The sequence below is a fragment of the Zingiber officinale genome, chromosome 10B, assembly GCF_018446385.1.
Source record: "Zingiber officinale cultivar Zhangliang chromosome 10B, Zo_v1.1, whole genome shotgun sequence".
Classification (NCBI taxonomy): Eukaryota; Viridiplantae; Streptophyta; class Magnoliopsida; order Zingiberales; family Zingiberaceae; genus Zingiber; species Zingiber officinale.
Window position 1 is genome coordinate 2,458,724 of NC_056005.1, and position 17,241 is coordinate 2,475,964.

Here is a 17,241-nt window from a genome sequence, read left to right on the forward strand (position 1 = left end):
AATGTTATGCGACGGGGTGCGACACTGACAACGCAACGGCGGTGACAATGCGACAACGGTGCTGAAAATCATAATGTGAGGGCTGGAGAGATGGCGGCGGGGCGGTTGGCGGTAGCGGAGTTTTGGGTGAAAAGAAAGTTAGGAAAAAAAATTAAGGTTAGGAAAAGATATGGATAACGTAAGGATACAATTATAAGAGCATCTCTGATATAAAGTTTTTAAAGATTTATAAAATGAAAAAATTGAATAATGTTTTTTTTAATAATTATGGATGTAAGATTTGAAGTTTGATGTTAAAGAACAGTAATGAAATTTTAAAATTATTTTTTTATGTTGAAATTGATGTAATATCTATATAGTCATGTAATTAGATATTATAAAATGAAGAAATGAAAAAGAAAGTTTTTTTATTAAAAAATATTAAAATAACATTTCATCTATACTTAAATATCTAAAATTTAAATTAGAGTAAAAAGGATATTTCGTGTATTGAGAACTATCTCTTAAAAAAAATAGAAATTCAAATCTAAGCCTATTTTTCTCCTCCATCATTAAAAATATGAAAGGTATCGCTATTTTGTATATATATATACAAATGGAATACACATGATGGGATAAACTATGCAAGTCATTGGTTCCTTAAAAAAATATTATATGTGTGTATGTGAATAGACACTAAAAGATTATTAATGCAGCGAATTTACTTTATGATAGCTATTGCTTTCATCCTTGATGAAGAAATGTCTTTTACACCTTTTCATCCCGAATAGAAATAAAAAAAAAAATCATCAGTCTCTATCAATCAAAGCTTCAAGTTCAAAATAAGTTCTTTCAGAAGAAAAACAGAAAGAAAGAATTTTTTTAGAAGAAAAACAGAAAGAAAGAGCAAGCATGTTGTTTGTATTATTGGAGGTACCTATCAATGTGTTAACTCCTGGGACAATCGCATTTAAGAGCTTCCAACGTCACCCAAACACTTTTAAAAAATCAAACTAAATTCATATCAAATCAATTTTAATAGAGCTTAATGGCCCTTATTTCCTCTGTTTTATGTGCTGAATGATCTGAAGAGCAGGTAGTTGGTCCTCATAGATCTCCTCTTTCAGGCTCATCTGAATCATGCCACACAAGAAAAGCAACAAACGAACAAACATGGAGGATCCAGTGAAACCATTTCCTTTCATATTCTAGTCAAAACATGCAGCTGAAGCTCTAGAAGCTGGTCCTGCAGCCATTAACAATCCCCATTTTTTTTTTCTCCATCACCATATCATAATAATATTTTAATAACAAATATCATATCTAAAAGTTAAACCAATGCAGAATCTTCTAAATCAGGTTTGTCATTAACTATTTGTCGGTTTCAGATCTTAGAGTTCCTTCATATTGTCAAAGTTCAGATAATCTATCTAGCTTTGATTTTTTTTTTCAGTTTCCCTTTTCTTGGTTATATCACTTGAAACCTAATGAGATAGAGAACCTAATCAGAAACAGTATAATTTAACTGATCAAAGAAATGAGAAAAGAAATCTAACAATGCCATCACAAAAGTCAAAACCACAAGTTGGAAAGTTCAAAGGAGACCCAAGCAAAGCACAAGCGTTTACTTTTTGGGTTCCCACTTTTTGTAATGACTTTGAACTTTTCTATCTGGTGAGTGTTCTCTGGTTGTGTAAAGGAACTTTGGCAAACAATGTGCCATGTAGGTTTTACTCTGGTACTAGTGACCTTTTGATCTTTCTGAATTAAGCTTATTTTTGATAGGATTCAAGTTTGGTGATACAGACAATGTCAGAACCTTCTTCGCAGAACCTTTTTCTTGAGACAACCGATTGTAAGGGCACATGTTGAAACACAAACTAGGCATATATTAACATAGAACTGAAGGATCAGTAAATCTGATAAGATATATGACTATGTAGTTCTAGAAGATTGAATTTGTTTCAGTAAGAACTAAAAAGAATTATAGGCAGAATTGCTTCGATATAGTAATCAAATCTGGGAACCTGTTTAAACTTGCACAATGTCAATAAGTTTCTACTCATTCGAAACTAGAGGAGATACAAGATATAGAAGATGAAAACTTTTGACTGAAAAAAAAAGAAAACTGTTAAATGTATCGAACCTATTAAGCATGGGAACCTATTTGAACTTGCACACAATATCGAACAAGTTTTCGATACAAACCAATCTAGTGAAGAAAAACAGCTGTAAAAAAATTGAAGTCTCATACAAGTGAGGAATAGGAGAAGCTTTAACTGTACATGCAAAAGAACAAATATGAGAAGAAAATTGCAATCGGTTTAGTCAATTTCATCAAGCATTTGGTTCTTACAGAAAAGAAAAAGCCCTAATCGAAGTGTCTAGTAGTCAAACAAGAGCAAAGAGGTCAGGAGAGAAGGAGAACCAATGGAAGCCGCAACTCCACTTCTCCTGCAGCATGGGGCACCTTGGCAGCCAATGCCATGTCGCCCTCGCCACCCTGTAGAACAGCACCTCCGGCCAGGTGGTGCAGCAGACGCACACCAGGCCCTCGTGCCACAGACACTGCACGTGGGAATAGTTGTGGTAGCACACCGACACAAACTTCCGGCACATCATATCCGGCAGCCGCCCCAGCTCCTCCCAAGCCCTCCCCACCAGCTCCCATATCTTCAAGCTCCTGGAGATTCCATCCCTTCCGACCCCGCCGACGAGGTAGAGCCGGCCGCCGCCGCCCACTAGCCGGACAAACGCCATGTCCTCGGGAAGGGCGGGCGCCGCATCGATATCCCAGGAGCCGCTGCGGAGGTCGAATCCCACCACGGAGAAGGGCTCGGGGGTGGTGAAATAGAGCGAGGCCTCGAAGAAGGCGCCGGCTTGGCGGGGATTGCCACGGCGGAGGACGGATTCGAAGCCCGAGAAGCGGGTCCAGGCGAGGGAAGCAGAATCGTAGAGGAAGACTGCATCGGCGGAGTCGGAAGGGAGGAAGATCTTGTACCCACGTTTGGAGTTGGAAGGGGAGGGGAAGGAGACGAGTGTGACAGCGGAGGGGGAGGAGGCGGAGTAGACTGGCAAAGGCAGGATCTTTAAGGAGCTGGTGAGGAGGTTGGCGACAAGAAGGGCGGAGCGACCGAGGGAGAAGCAGAGTAGACCGGAAGCGGAGGAGAGGAGAACGGAGGAGGGGGAGCAGGCATCGGCGAAGGAAGAGGGGAGGGAGACGGAGCGCCACTGGTCGGCGACGGAGTCGTAGATAGGGAGGCAGCGGTCGGAGAACTGGGGGTGGGAGAGGAGGAGGTAGGAAGGTGAGTACTGAGAGTGGAGGAGGGAGAGGAAAGCCGGGGAGGAGAGGAAGGAGCGGAAGCGGCGGCAGGTGGGGCGGAGGGCGAGGATGGTGCGGAGGGGGAGGAAGGCGATGATGCGGTCGAGGAGCTCGTCGGGGAGGCGCCCCCAAATGGAAGGGTCCATGGTCATCACCTTCTTCATCTTCTCGATCTGGTTGCTGGCTCTGCGTTGCGCTCGAGCTCTCGGCATCCCGACAGGTTCCAAATTCTCCTCCTCCTCCTCCTCCTCCTCTCCGATGCGGTGAGATGTATGCTTCCGATTGGGAGTTCGTCGGAGAGTAGCTGATCGGGGACGGTGAAGAACTCTGATGATACAGGGAAGAGTCGAATCGGGGCAGGGAACGAAGACGAATTGTAAAGAGTTGAAAAAAGAAACTGTCCAAAAAAGCCCCAAATCTTTAATATATTCTTATAATTTCAGTAAATGTTGAAAAACACCCCCTCAATATTTTTTTTTATTTTTATTGTATTGCTTAGATAAAAATAATAATTTATTATTTGAGGGATTTCACTTATTTAGTATATAAAATATATTTTAGGAAAAAATGTTTTTCATTATTATTATTAAATATATTAAAATATCATTTTATCTATTTTTTTATTAAAATACCTTTATTTTAATATTATTATAATAAGTTAATCAAAACTACTCTATTGAAATAATTCTGATTGAATTTAGGTAATTTAGATTAAGTTAGAGCAATTTTGACAAATAAGTAGTTTTAATTAATGTTAGAATAATTTTGATTAAAAATTACTTAGTGTAGTTTTATTTGAGTATTAATTTTTAATCAAAATTATTATAATAATATATTGGTATCTGAAAAATAAAAAAAAATAAAAAAGGATGCCCTTTTAATATTTTTAATATAGGGTGCCTAAAGAAAATAATGAAAAGGTTAGGAGATGTGCAAATTCAGTCCTTCCACGCGAATATAAAGAATTCAATTGGGGATTTGGGGAAGTAATGGTAGAGAAATGAAATGAAATAAAATAAGATAAATTAAAAAAAATATTTTATTCATCCATTTGTTTTTTAAATCGACTCATCGTGTCTTCTTTATTTGGGTTGGTAAATTGATTTCAATGACCAATAAATTAAATATATATGACAAATTATTTTACCATAAATCATCTTAAATTAATTTTTTTAATGAATAGAAAATTAATATCTAATAAAAAAATTTAATAGGATCGAATGGAAATTTAACTAACACATAAGTTGAATTTATGGATTAGATTATATAAACACTAACTCTATAAAATTATAATTAATTTTATTGATGGAATCATATTGATTAATTAAAAGAATAGTATGATTTTAATTAATTAATTAATATTTATTATCAATTAAATAATTAATTAATTAAATTAAGAATTTTAATTAATGATAAATGATAAGATTAAAGTGTTTATGTCTTTACTCCTCTTAAAAAAGCTTTCACTCTTCATTATCTTCTTGTCTTCATAGAAGAACTATTTTTTATTTCAACCTTAATACTTTTATTTCTAATGACTAATTTATTCAGAAGGATGAGTCAATATCTAAAAAGATAATTTAATAATCAATGAGAGAGCAAGTCGGTAACGATGATACTTAAAAAAAGGTATGTCTTTTATACGAAGAAATACCTTAATAACTAAAAAGGATGTCAAAAATATAATGAGACAAGGTCTAGCTAATCATATCGAATGTTACTAATTTGAATCCTTAACTCATCGAGATGACTAACTAGATCCAATTATTAGATCAACACCAGCTATCCACGTGTTATATATCCAACAATTTTGTACTTATAAAATATGTTTTTTTTTTTTAATTTCTATCCTGTTCAATAAAGAATTAACAATTTTATATCTTTATATAATTAAACAGTAACACATAACAAATAAAGAGAAAAAATATATATATTTATTTTTTTATTAAAAAATCTTTTCCAACCAAAAATGATATAATTAAAATTGCTTTATAACAATTTTAACTAATGTTATGAATTTAAAATAGTTTAGTTCAACTAATAGGATGAGCAATAGGTTGAAAATCATCGAAACTGATTAAATTAAATATTTTTAAATAAATGTCGAACTTTGATATTAAAATTAAATAATTGCTTAATTTATAGGATTTTTCGTGTCAGTAATTACTGATATCATCAATAATTGATTGATATTAGATATTCAAATAATTAAACTAGTTTATCAGAGTTAAGTTCGAATCAGAAAGATATAAAATATCAATTGACTGTAATATTTCAATTAATCGATTTAATTAATTCATATAATTTAAAATTAAAAATAAATAAATATAAAATATTGAATTTTTAAATTAATCGAATCATCGAAATTGAACCTGTTAATTCAATTTATCATGTTTTTCAACTATTAAAAAATATTATAGGAATTAAAAAATTGCAAAATAAAGCGCCGTCCTTTTGTTTTTTCTCATATTTTTTTTAATAAACTTCAAGTTTTTTTATTAAATCTGAAATTCAATTTAGTGAAACTCAAAATGTCGAAAACAAAATTTTCTAGTTACTCAGGTTCATGTATTTAAATAGGGTATTTAGGTTTTTTGGGCATTGACTTTGCCCAGAGAGCGATATTTAATAAGGGTGGACGATGTCCATTTCGTTTATGTGTTTTTTATTTTTTTTTTTAAATATATATATTTTAAAACTAATATTTGGTTCATATTTTAATAAATAATATTTTTAAAAAAATATTATTATTATCTTATTATTTTATTAAAAATCTCTCAATCTACTCACTTGTGTGAAACCTAAAATAAATTTAGGTTAATATTTTTTTTTTTTATTCACATTAAAAATAATTCCAAGATTTATTAGTAATTCTACAAGCGAAACAATCAGTGATCTAGAGTTCAAGACTCAGTTACGACATATTATTATGAATTTTTCTTATTATTAATTTTCTCTAATTATTTTATATAAAAAATATAATTTTATTTAGTCCCACATCTTAGAATTGACAATACTATGATTAAAGAAGCTTCTTTAAATATTTTAGACCAACAATATTAAAAAATATACATTTCTTAATTTTTTTACTAAGATAAATATAATATTAAATTAAATTAATTATTTTCATCGGGAAGCCGTAAGAGTGACACTCGAAAATTCAAACAATTCGAATTTTCAAATATCTAAATAATTCAGTTCAAATATCCAACTAATTCAGATTTTCAAAAGTTAGGTACTTTACCCTAATGATTTTACTTTAGTATTTTAATGCTAAAATGTTTTAATTACACGCGTGTGCACACTAGTTATTTAAAAAAAATAAAAATAAATATTTTTTAAAAAATAAAAATAATAAACAGACAAATCAGACCAAACGCAGCCTTAGCTTCTCCCACGAGGCGGCATGTCTCTCCAAAACCCTAAAACTGAAGCGCGGTCTTCCCTGTAGCTTCCAAGGCTCGCCGCGAGGCCTCTCGCTGCTTTCTCTTCGTCTAATGCATCTCCACCAACCGCCGCCGCCGCAGCCGCCGCCGCCGCCGCCGCCGCCGATGCTGCGGCGGTGGCGTCATCTGCCTCTCAATCGCAAGGTTCGCATTTCTCTCTTACTTTTTCTGCACTCACTTCATTGATCTTGCTCCTCTTGCTTCTTTTTTTTTCTTTTTTTTTTTTTCAAATAGTGTGAACTTTGTTCTCTTTCCAGAGAAAAAAAGAGGGAAATTGTCCAAAGCTCTGCTCTTCTTCCCCGGTGCAATCACTTTCCGACTTGGGACCTGGCAGATCTTCAGAAGACAGGAGAAGGTATGCGCTTCTGCCTGTGTCTCTGTAGTTCACTTCCTTTTCCGCTTAGCTTAAAAAATGACATCTTGATTGGTTTTGTGTTGCATCTCATTGTATCAGATAGAATTGTTGGATTATAAGAGGAAAAGACTGGAGATGGAACCATTAAACTGGAACGAGCTATCTTCTTCAAGTTACGATTGGAATGCTTTGGAATTTAGGAAGGTCATATGCGAGGGTGATTTTGATGAGAGCAAGTCCGTTTATATAGGTTCACGGTCGAGGAGCATATCAGGAGTTACAGAGAATGGGTATTATGTTATCACTCCATTGGTTCCGAGAACTGTGCGTGGGACGTAAGTTTTCACTGAATACAGTCTTCATCTGTGTAAATTTGAGGTCTTTAACCTGTCGATAGTCAATCCGAAGCTCTTTGTAGTTTAAGCTAAATGCTTCTTGGCGCTCGATAATTGAAAAGAATGACTGCATAAACTTCACTTCAGTGCATTGGTAATTTTTATGTGCTTCCAGGAAAAATTCTGTGCTGTAACTATTTTAGCAAATTGTGTTTTATATGGTCCCAGTATCACATGTTGAATTGACTTTGGGAGAAGAGTATTGAAGAGAACCACCTTAACTAATGTTCTTTGATAGAAATTTGTTGTTAGTTGTAAGATAATAACATAATCAGCAGGTAATGTAGAAAAATACCAGTAGGAAGCATGCCCAAGGAGATAGTCTTAAGCGATATGCAATTGATGATCTAATGAATAACCTCGTAGAAACAATGGTTATATTGTTTCAGTTGATTGACAAATGAATTGTATGCTTGTAGAATAGCTTAGTCTTTTACCTTGTCAACCTGCTCGTGCTTTTATATAATGCAGATCTAGGAATATGAATGCTACTATTCAGATAACCTATTAATCTTTTAGGATGCCATGTTTCATAAAACTCCTTCAGGATGTGATTTGTTCTATTTCGGTCTCTGATTAATTTTACAACAGGAAATGATTACACAATGCAAATTATTATGTTGAATATCTTTCACCACCTAATTTAGTAATCCTAATTAGTGCTTTATATTAATAAATTGGTACTTATATTTGATTCCTCAATGTAATATAACTCAGATTATCTTTTAAGATTATTTTTTTATCGCCTTGCATCTTTAAGTCCTGGTTAACACATAACAGTATTGTTGAGCTAATGCTTGGTTATATTCCATGTAAAATCTTTCAGAAAGCTCCTTACGATAAAATATGCTCACTCTTCTTATTGTGTTTTGTGTCCCTTATGCATCATTGTAATATAATTCACAATCTAATTACATTTCCTTACCAGCTTTTCTTTTTGAAGAATTATATTTGTACTTGATTCCTGAATTTACTTGAATAATCTTGTAATCCAGTCCTGGTTAATAGAGGATGGGTTCCTCGTGGTTGACGACAAAAATCATTAGGGAATTCTGAGAACTTTAAAACCTCCTCAATTGCAGGAACAGTAGAGGCAAAAGAGAATGAAGGAAGCCTGCGGTGGAAGTTTTGGTTTAAGAAACCTAAAGCTTTAAAGGTATTTCCTTGTTACCTTTTGTTTTTTTTTCTACTGTTGATTTTTCGTAGGTGAGATAAATTATGAGATACTACAGATTGGCGTATCATGCTTACTTTTACCGAAACTTCGTCCTACAAGTTCATATGTTCGGAAAATAACTGCTATGAAGAATTGATGGATTTGTTGGCATTATGCTAATGCCCGATTCTTTGTTTTTAGAGCCCTTCACTACCACCCTTAATAACTTAAGGTAATTTTACCATCAAGGTACACGATTTATGGTGGGTTCGTGGTTATAAATCTTTTCCTTTCGTTGAGCATTATGGCAGACAATGCCACAAGTAATATTCAAATTTCTTTCTTTATCTCTCTTTACCCTTTCTACCTTCTACTCTTATAGATTCAACTATTATATTTCTAGAATTTCTAGTCATATTTGAACATGAATCTATTATGCCAATAGTGCTAACCTACACATGCAGATAATTTCATTTTGTGTTGGTTCAACTAGTTAGTGCTATGTTCACCAGACAATACATGTCCTGTATATGATCATTTTGATTATATATATGATCATTAAGAATGAAAAAGAATTGCAAAAATTACTCATGATGTAGATCGTGTATTAAGTTATAGTAGTTTGATTTAAATTATATCATATTATCGGCTGAAGTGGACATGTTAGGATAATTGAGAGACATATGGAGTACTAACAGATCTCAAGGGCAGTTCAGATATAAATTTTCTGCCCTCTATATTATTCTTTTAATTGATTTCTTATTCCATTTATCTTTTGTCATCTGTTGATTGTTTTATCCATATCTATCTCAGTTTATTGCACTAGAGATGAAAAGTTCTGTTATATATCGTAAAATTATGAAAATCTGTTTTTTTTTATGTAGTTAGTAATTATACAAGCTATCTAGAACCATGGTTTTTCCTGTTTGTTTTTCTTTTCAAATTGTGACAATGAACTTTCAGGTGGAAGAAGACATCCCTCATCCAACACGAGTTGTTGATGTAATTCGAGGAAGCGAGGATCCAAACATATTTGTACCAGAAAATGATCCCAGCAGTGGGCAATGGTTCTACGTTAATATTCCCATGATTGCACGATCCTGTGCTCTTACAGAGAATACTCTTTATATCCAAGACATAAATGAAGATTTCAGTGCAACCAATCCTTATCCAGTTCCAAAAGATGTCAACAAATTGATCCGCTACTCCGTCATGCCTCAAGACCACTTGAATTATACTTTGAAATGGTATGCACTTCTTAGGTTTCATAACTATATCTTCCAGCCATTTCCCGATACATAATTGATCTTTCGCTTAGCGATTCATATGCTCTTCTTTGACAAGGCAGCAGCTACTTCATATCTGATTTGTCATTCTCTATGTTTTAGGCACTCCCTCTCGGTTGCTGTATCTTTCATGGCTTTCCAGCCGATTAAACCAAATAAATTACGCAGATGATTATCTCTCAGACTATTTGTTGCTGGTGTTCTACGAATGTTTTAGTTAAAACTGATATTTTTAGTGTTCATTTCGATTAGAAACAATATTTATGGCAGTCAAGAATAGTGCACCAAATAAAAGTATTGACAGTTCATTTGCAATTTATATGCCAAGGTCGTTTCCATGCTGCAGTTGTATCCTCAAATTTTGAGGAACAGGTCTGATGGAAGAAATTTTGTTGTTTTGTTTACCAGAAAACTTAAGAGTAATGTTGATATTAAATATTAATTGATAATGGGACAATGAAAGAGTGTTTGTTTTGATATCATTTTTTATATATCTATAAAATTTTATTGTTGCTTGATTTTATATTAACTTTTGGGAAAGATCATTAATCGGAATGAAATTTGAATGATTCATTAATCAGAATGAATGTTCTTTGAGTATTTTTATTCTAAAGTTAAGCAAATCAATCGGGCAACAAGATTAAGTAAGTTGGACGCTTCACAAACCCTTCCCTTTCTTTCTAGCTATGGGTGTAATCGAGCTGAGTCGAGTCGAACTCTTGAATGTTTGAGTTTGGCTCGTTTATAATCGAGCCGAACTCGAGCTTTATTTAACGAATATATTTATGGTTCACGAGCTTATTCGAGCTTTTATCGAGTCTAAAAGAGCTTAATAAATATAAATTATAAATTTAAATATTCATTAAAAATTAAATTATATATTTTTTAAAAAATATAATATTCTTATTAAAATTTATAATTTTATTTTAATAAATAAATTTAATATATTTGTGTATGTTTTTCATAAGTAGAGTGTAAAATTTATAAATTCAATATCAAAACTATTATTTTTTTTATTTAAAAGTTGATTTATAAGTTTAACGAAAATATTCACGAACTAACGAGCCGAATATTATGATGCTTGAGCTTGGTTTGTTTATCTTAACGAGTCTCTTTAAACGAGCTCAAACGAACTTTTATCGAATCGAATTTCGAATAGCTCACGAGCGGCTTGACTGATTTACACACCTATTTCTAGCTAATAATGGCTTATCTTCTCATCCACCATTATCCTTCACTACCTCTCTTCCTATTTGTTTTTGTTGGTTCCTCCGCAATTCTCTTCCCCTACTTCTTCCTTTTATTCCTCCTTCCTCCCTCTCCATCCTTCCCTCTCCTTTGGGATCAAACAAGGCCAACTTCCATCACCATTCATTTTCTCATCGCTTAATTCTCCGAGCTACCGGAAGGTAGAGACAACAATGGCATTTCAGGGGGCAACCACCAAGTGCACTGCTTGCGACAAGACGGTGTATTTGGTCGACAAGCTCATCGCCGATAAGCGGCCCTACCACAAGGCCTGCTTCCGCTGCCACCACTGCAACGGCACCTTAAAGGTTCAATCATTTTCCTTCTCCCTTCATCAATGTCGTCGCCGTCGTCTTCCTTCTCATTTTTAGTTTTGTGCAGTTGGGAAACTTCAATTCCTTTGAAGGAGTGCTATATTGCAAACCCCATTTTGATCAGCTGTACAAGAGCACAGGCAGCCTGGAGAAAAGCTTTGAAGGTCTCACCGTCATTTTCTGTCATTTGCATATGAAAAATTCTTGATGTTCTGAAACTTGAAACTGCTCTCGTTTGCAACCTCTAGCCCTCTAGGGACCCCAAAAGTTGTGAAACCAGAGAAGCCTATCGACAATGAGGTAGAGAGTAGTCGAGTCTTTCTTAAGCCTGTTAGATTTGATACTGACACTTGAATTAAAAATTATGGCACTGCAGAATGCAAACAGAATGTCAAATGCTTTTGTTGGCACACAAGAAAAGTGTGTTGGATGCAGCAAGACAGTTTATCCAACTGAAAGGGTTATCTCTCAGACTATTGCGAACAAAATGCTTATGTATCGATGAACTGAATGATAGAACTGTATACTTGTTGAAGGTCAAGGTTAATGGAGCAGCATATCACAAGAGCTGTTTCAAATGCTGCCATGGCGGATGCGTCATCAGCCCTTCTAACTACATTGCTCACGACGGAAAACTCTACTGCAAGCATCGCCACACTCAGCTCATCAAAGAGAAGGGCAACCTAAGCCAACTCGAGACAGATACAGAGGCGAATTCCGGTGCGAGTGAAGTACCCGATGAGCCTGAGGCAAGTAAAACAGAGGAAACAACTGATGAGCCATAGACGATGATTCATCCTCGCAAGGCTGGTGTGTTAATGCCCACGCATTGTCTCTTGGGGAATTAGTTGATTTTGTTGAATTGGAGTGGAATGATTTGGCTTTTCAGTTTGTCTAAATTTAACTAATTTGTTTAGTGATGATCACTTTTTTGGGATAATTTAGATGTTCAAGTTTTGCCTGAGTAAACCTAAAGGTAGCCAGTCTATCCCCTGGATAAATCTAAAGCACAACTTATATGCACTAACTTCTATACACTTAGAAATTGACCTCTAGAATATGAGTTGAGATCCTCTGTCCTCAAAATGGTGTGTCTCCATGTCCCCTCGTCGATCGGATGAGTTAAATTATATCTTAAAGATGCAGTGCACATCACGAGGTCATCATGATCGTCCAATCGACGAGAGGACATGGGGACACACCATTTTAGAGACAGAGGATCTCAACTCCTAAAATACTCGTACCACTAGGATTCGAATGGTTTTGTTGATTGAATTATTATGTATAGTTGTCAGAAATGATCAATGGCAATAAATAATCAGAAATTTTCAAACATAGTTGTCATTTATTCATAACTTTAGCAATATAAAATTATTAAATCCCTTGTACAGAAATCAAATACATAGGATATTAAAACATCTTAGGAGTCAAACACCATCTGCAAAAAGCAAGCAATTTAAAAATAAATAAATAAATAAATAAGGTGTATGAGAACACAGAATAAGATCAAACAAGAGAAGATGAAAAACTTTATTGGTTCACCAAGGTTGCCTGTGTTGCTGCAATAAGAGGTCTTATTGGGCCATCGAGAAATAGGCTCATTCTTCTTCTTTTTTTTTTTTCTTTTTACAATACAAGGAATCTATAGAATATAGAAAATGGATCCAGTTACATAAACAACACCCCACATACCCACATTATTAGTTCAGCCAATATATAATGAAAAATTGATATGCTCAAGAAAAGAATTGGAAATATTCAAAGATAGACACATAAAATGATGGAGTCCACAAAAAATAAAATGATGGACTATAAATTTATGCGTCGCCCTATATAATGGATTGGAATTTTATATATATAGGTATGTTATTCTCTTTTATATTGAATAATACTCTTCTATTGCTCTCAAATTTGTACTAGAGTCAGGTTCCTATCTTAAAGATCCATGGTTCTCTAGGCATCTTCTCCAAGCGATGAAGGAAAAGATCCTGATAAAATGAAATGTAGATCTTAAGTTTGGCCATAAGAGCTTATTGAAGAATTTTGGTAGAACTCTTGAGGAGAAAGAGATATTTTGTTTTCTGTATAATAAACTTTTGATTACAAAGTCTTTATATAGACTTGAAAGAAACTTAGAGGGTAAGTAAGTTTAAATGCTAAGTAACCGCTTAGCTTATCAAGGTGACTCTTTAGCTTATCAAGGTGACTCTTTGATTCATACAACAATTGCATGCACGATGGAAGAGTGATGGTCCAACTTCCTCATAATGATGGTCAACACATTAACTTTAACACTCCCCCTTAATGTGTTGTCGGATTCCAAGTTTGGCTCGGAGCTGTTCAAATCTTTCTCTCGATGTGCTTTTGTGAAGATGTCAGACAATTGCTCCTCAGATCGACAGAACTCAAGTTGAATTTCTTTATCTTCAATTGTCTGTCGAATGAAATGATGCTTGAGTGCTATATGTCGAGTTCGGCTGTGGTGAACTGGGTTCTTAGCCATAGCGATTGCAGATTTGTTATCGTAGTATAGCACGGTTCCTTCAATCTGATGATGACCGAGATCAGCTAAGATTCTTCGAAGCCAAATTGCTTGTGAAGTGGCTACTGATGCTGAGATGTACTCGGCTTCCGCAGACGATTGTGCAACACTTTGTTGTTTCTTGGACAACCATGAGAATATTGCTGAACCAAAAGAGAAACAGTACCCCGAGGTGCTTTTCATGTCGTCTAAGGATCCACCAAGATCACTGTCACAATAACCGACAAGGTTAAGTGCGTGATTCTTTTGAAAGCTTAGACCGAGGTCGGTTGTCCCTTGAACATATCGTAAGACGCGCTTTGCTGCACCGAGATGAAAATGGCTCGGACTCTGCATAAATCTTGAGAGTAGACTTGCAGCATACATGAGATCAGGTCTAGTTGCTGTGAGGTATAACAAATTACCAATGAGGCTACGGTAATGAGTGACATCCGCTGCTTTTCCTCCATCTTCCTTTTTCAATTTCTCCCCCATAATAAGTGGTGTAGAGACAGGATTGCATCCCAGCATGTTGAATTTCTTCAGAATCTTTTCTGCATATATCTTTTGGCAAATAAATACTATCTCTTCTTCTTGGTAGATCTCCATGCCCAAGAAATGTCGAAGTAGACCCATATCGCTCATTTCATACTTTTGAGTCATGTCATTTTTGAACTCTTCGATCATCTTCTTGTTGCTTCCAGTGAAAATTAGATCATCAACATAAAGAGTGACTATAAGAACATCATTACCTTGCTGCTTGACATACAAAGTTGGTTCACTCTTGCTCTTCTCGAATTTTGTTTGGTTGAAATAGTTGTCGATCTCACTGTACCAAGCGCGAGGAGATTGTTTAAGTCCATATAGCGCTTTCTTAAGTTTGTAGACTTTTCCTTCTTTTCCTTTTAGGATGAAACCCTGAGGTTGATCTACATACACTTCTTCCTTCAATTCACCATTAAGAAATGCTGACTTGACATCAAGCTGATAAAGTTTCCACCCTTTGCTGGCGGCAAATGCAATTATAGCTCGGATTGTGTCAAGCCGAGCTACTGGGGCAAACGTCTCCCCGTAGTCAATTCCAGGCTGTTGAGAATAACCTTTGGCAACTAGTCTTGCTTTGTGTTTTTGAATGGATCCGTCTGGGTTGTGCTTGACTTTGTAGATCCATTTAACACCTATGACTTTTTTGTCTGTTGGTTTATCAACAAGCTCCTATGTCTGATTTTTTTCAATCACACGGACTTCCTCCTCCATTGCTTTTTTCCACAATTCTTCTTTGATTGCTTCATCAAAGTTCTCAGGCTCAATGGAGCAATAATTGCATGTAGCATATATATCATCTAATGATCTGTACCTTTTTGGAGTTGTGCTCGGGGATGAGGAGTTTGATGAAGTTGGATCAGTTGAGCTTTCGTCATTGGGTTGAGATGAGCTTGAATCTGGTGTGCTTGGCTCAATTTCATCTTCTTTGTCAGTACTGATCAAAATGTCTTTCTTCTCAACTTTGTTTTCTTCCCAATTCCATAAAGCATTTTCATCAACTTGAACATCTCGGCTAATAATAACTTGACCCAACTGTAGGTTAAATAGTCTATAACCTTTGCTCATGGTACTGTAGCCGACAAAAATACATCTTTCGCTAGATTCGTCAAGTTTGCTTCGTTTCTCTTTTGGAATTTGAGAATAGCAAATGCTTCCGAATACCTTGAGATGGTTCACCGATGGTCTTCTACCACTCCATGCTTCAAACGGAGTCTTGTTTGGTATGGCCGTGGTTGGGCATCGATTGGATAAGTAAACGGCTGTGTAGACTGCTTCAGCCCAGAAGATTTTGGGTAAAGCTTTCTCGTGCATCATTGATTTTGCCATTTCAACGATTGTCTGGTTTTTCCTCTCGGCAACACCATTTTGTTGAGGGGTGTACCTTACCGTTAGTTTCCTTTCTACTCTTTCATCTTCACAAAAATTATGAAATTCTTTAGAAGTGTATTCTTTGCCTCTGTCACTTCTTAAGGTTTTGATGAAGCATCCACTCTGTTTTTCGACGAGACTCTTAAACTTCTTGAATATCATAAATACTTCCGACTTCTGTCTCATGAAATAGACCCAAGTCATGCGAGTGTGATCATCGATGAAAAGAATGAAATACCTATTCTGAGCATGAGAAAGGGTGTCCATCGGTCCGCAGACGTCGGTGTGGATAAGTTCCAACTTTTCTTTAGCTCTCCATGATACTCCTTTCGGGAAAGGAAGTCGATGTTGCTTTCCAAACGCGCATCCTTCGCATATATGTTGCTTTCCTTCTATGTGAGGAAGTCCTTGCACCATACTCTTGCCAGATAATTCTTTGAGGCTTTGAAAATTAAGATGACCAAGTCGTCGATGCCATAAGGTTGATGTCAGGTAGTCCGAGGTAGAAGCTCGATGAGCTTTTAGATCAGCATAATTGATGTTGAGAGCGAAGCTTCGATTGACCATTTTGATCTTTGTGAGCACCTTTGACTTATCTCTCCTGTCAAATATAACACATTCATTGTTATCGAAGCAGAGCTTGTACCCATTTTCCACCAATTGTCCAAGGCTGAGTAAATTTTGACTCAAGCTCGGCACACACAAGACATTGTTGATGCAGCTCGGACCTTCCTTCGTCTCGATGGCGATTCTCCCAAGTCCTTTTGACTTTGTTTGCTCTCCGTTTCCAAACTGAACAGGAGCATTGATGCTATTGTCGATCTCAGAGAAAATTTCTGAGATCGGCGTCATATGGTTGCTACATCCGCTGTCTAGCAACCATTTTCCTTGCTCCTTGTTGGTGGATGTGTGTCATACATAGAATGTTCCATGTGTCTCCTCAGCTATTTGATTTTCTCCAACCTGATTTGCCTGATAAGAGTTCCTACTTCGGCAATCTTTGGCAAGGTGACCAAATCGATTGCATATTTTGCATCTCGATTGGCCTTTGAACCAACAGTCCTTCTCGGAGTGATTTGGCTTATTGCGATTGCTGCAATTCGATGAGTTATCTTTTCCTCTTCCTTTTGAGTTACGTCCACCTCGTCCTCTTGATTTCCATCCACCTCGTGATTGGCCCTCTCGTTCGTTGTTACCAATTTTGAGTTTTGATTGGAATGCACCCTCTATTGGCTTTTCAGAATGTCTGGACAATCTTTGCTCGAACGATTTTAGGGACGCCATCACTTCTTGAACTGTGAGTGT

The 17,241-nt window shown here is 35.8% G+C and overlaps 2 protein-coding genes and 1 pseudogene across 2 annotated transcripts; 2 read left to right on the top strand and 1 right to left on the bottom strand.

Annotated features, from left to right (window-relative positions):
* Window positions 1–2,211: 2,211 nt before the first annotated feature.
* Window positions 2,212–3,698, bottom strand: LOC122029643 (F-box/kelch-repeat protein At5g43190-like). The gene has a single exon (XM_042588715.1). The coding sequence runs from the start codon at window positions 3,511–3,513 to the stop codon at window positions 2,371–2,373; it is 1,143 nt and encodes a 380-aa protein (XP_042444649.1). The 5' UTR covers window positions 3,514–3,698; the 3' UTR covers window positions 2,212–2,370.
* A 1,193-nt stretch (window positions 3,699–4,891) lies between these two features.
* Window positions 4,892–10,416, top strand: LOC122030371 (annotated as a pseudogene).
* A 512-nt stretch (window positions 10,417–10,928) lies between these two features.
* LOC122029946 (LIM domain-containing protein WLIM1-like) lies at window positions 10,929–12,378 on the top strand. Its single transcript, XM_042589088.1, has 5 exons — window positions 10,929–11,495; window positions 11,569–11,665; window positions 11,758–11,801; window positions 11,878–11,961; window positions 12,038–12,378. Exons 1-5 carry the CDS (start codon window positions 11,361–11,363, stop codon window positions 12,284–12,286), a joined length of 609 nt encoding a protein of 202 aa, XP_042445022.1. The 5' UTR covers window positions 10,929–11,360; the 3' UTR covers window positions 12,287–12,378.
* The last annotated feature ends 4,863 nt before the right edge of the window (window positions 12,379–17,241 follow it).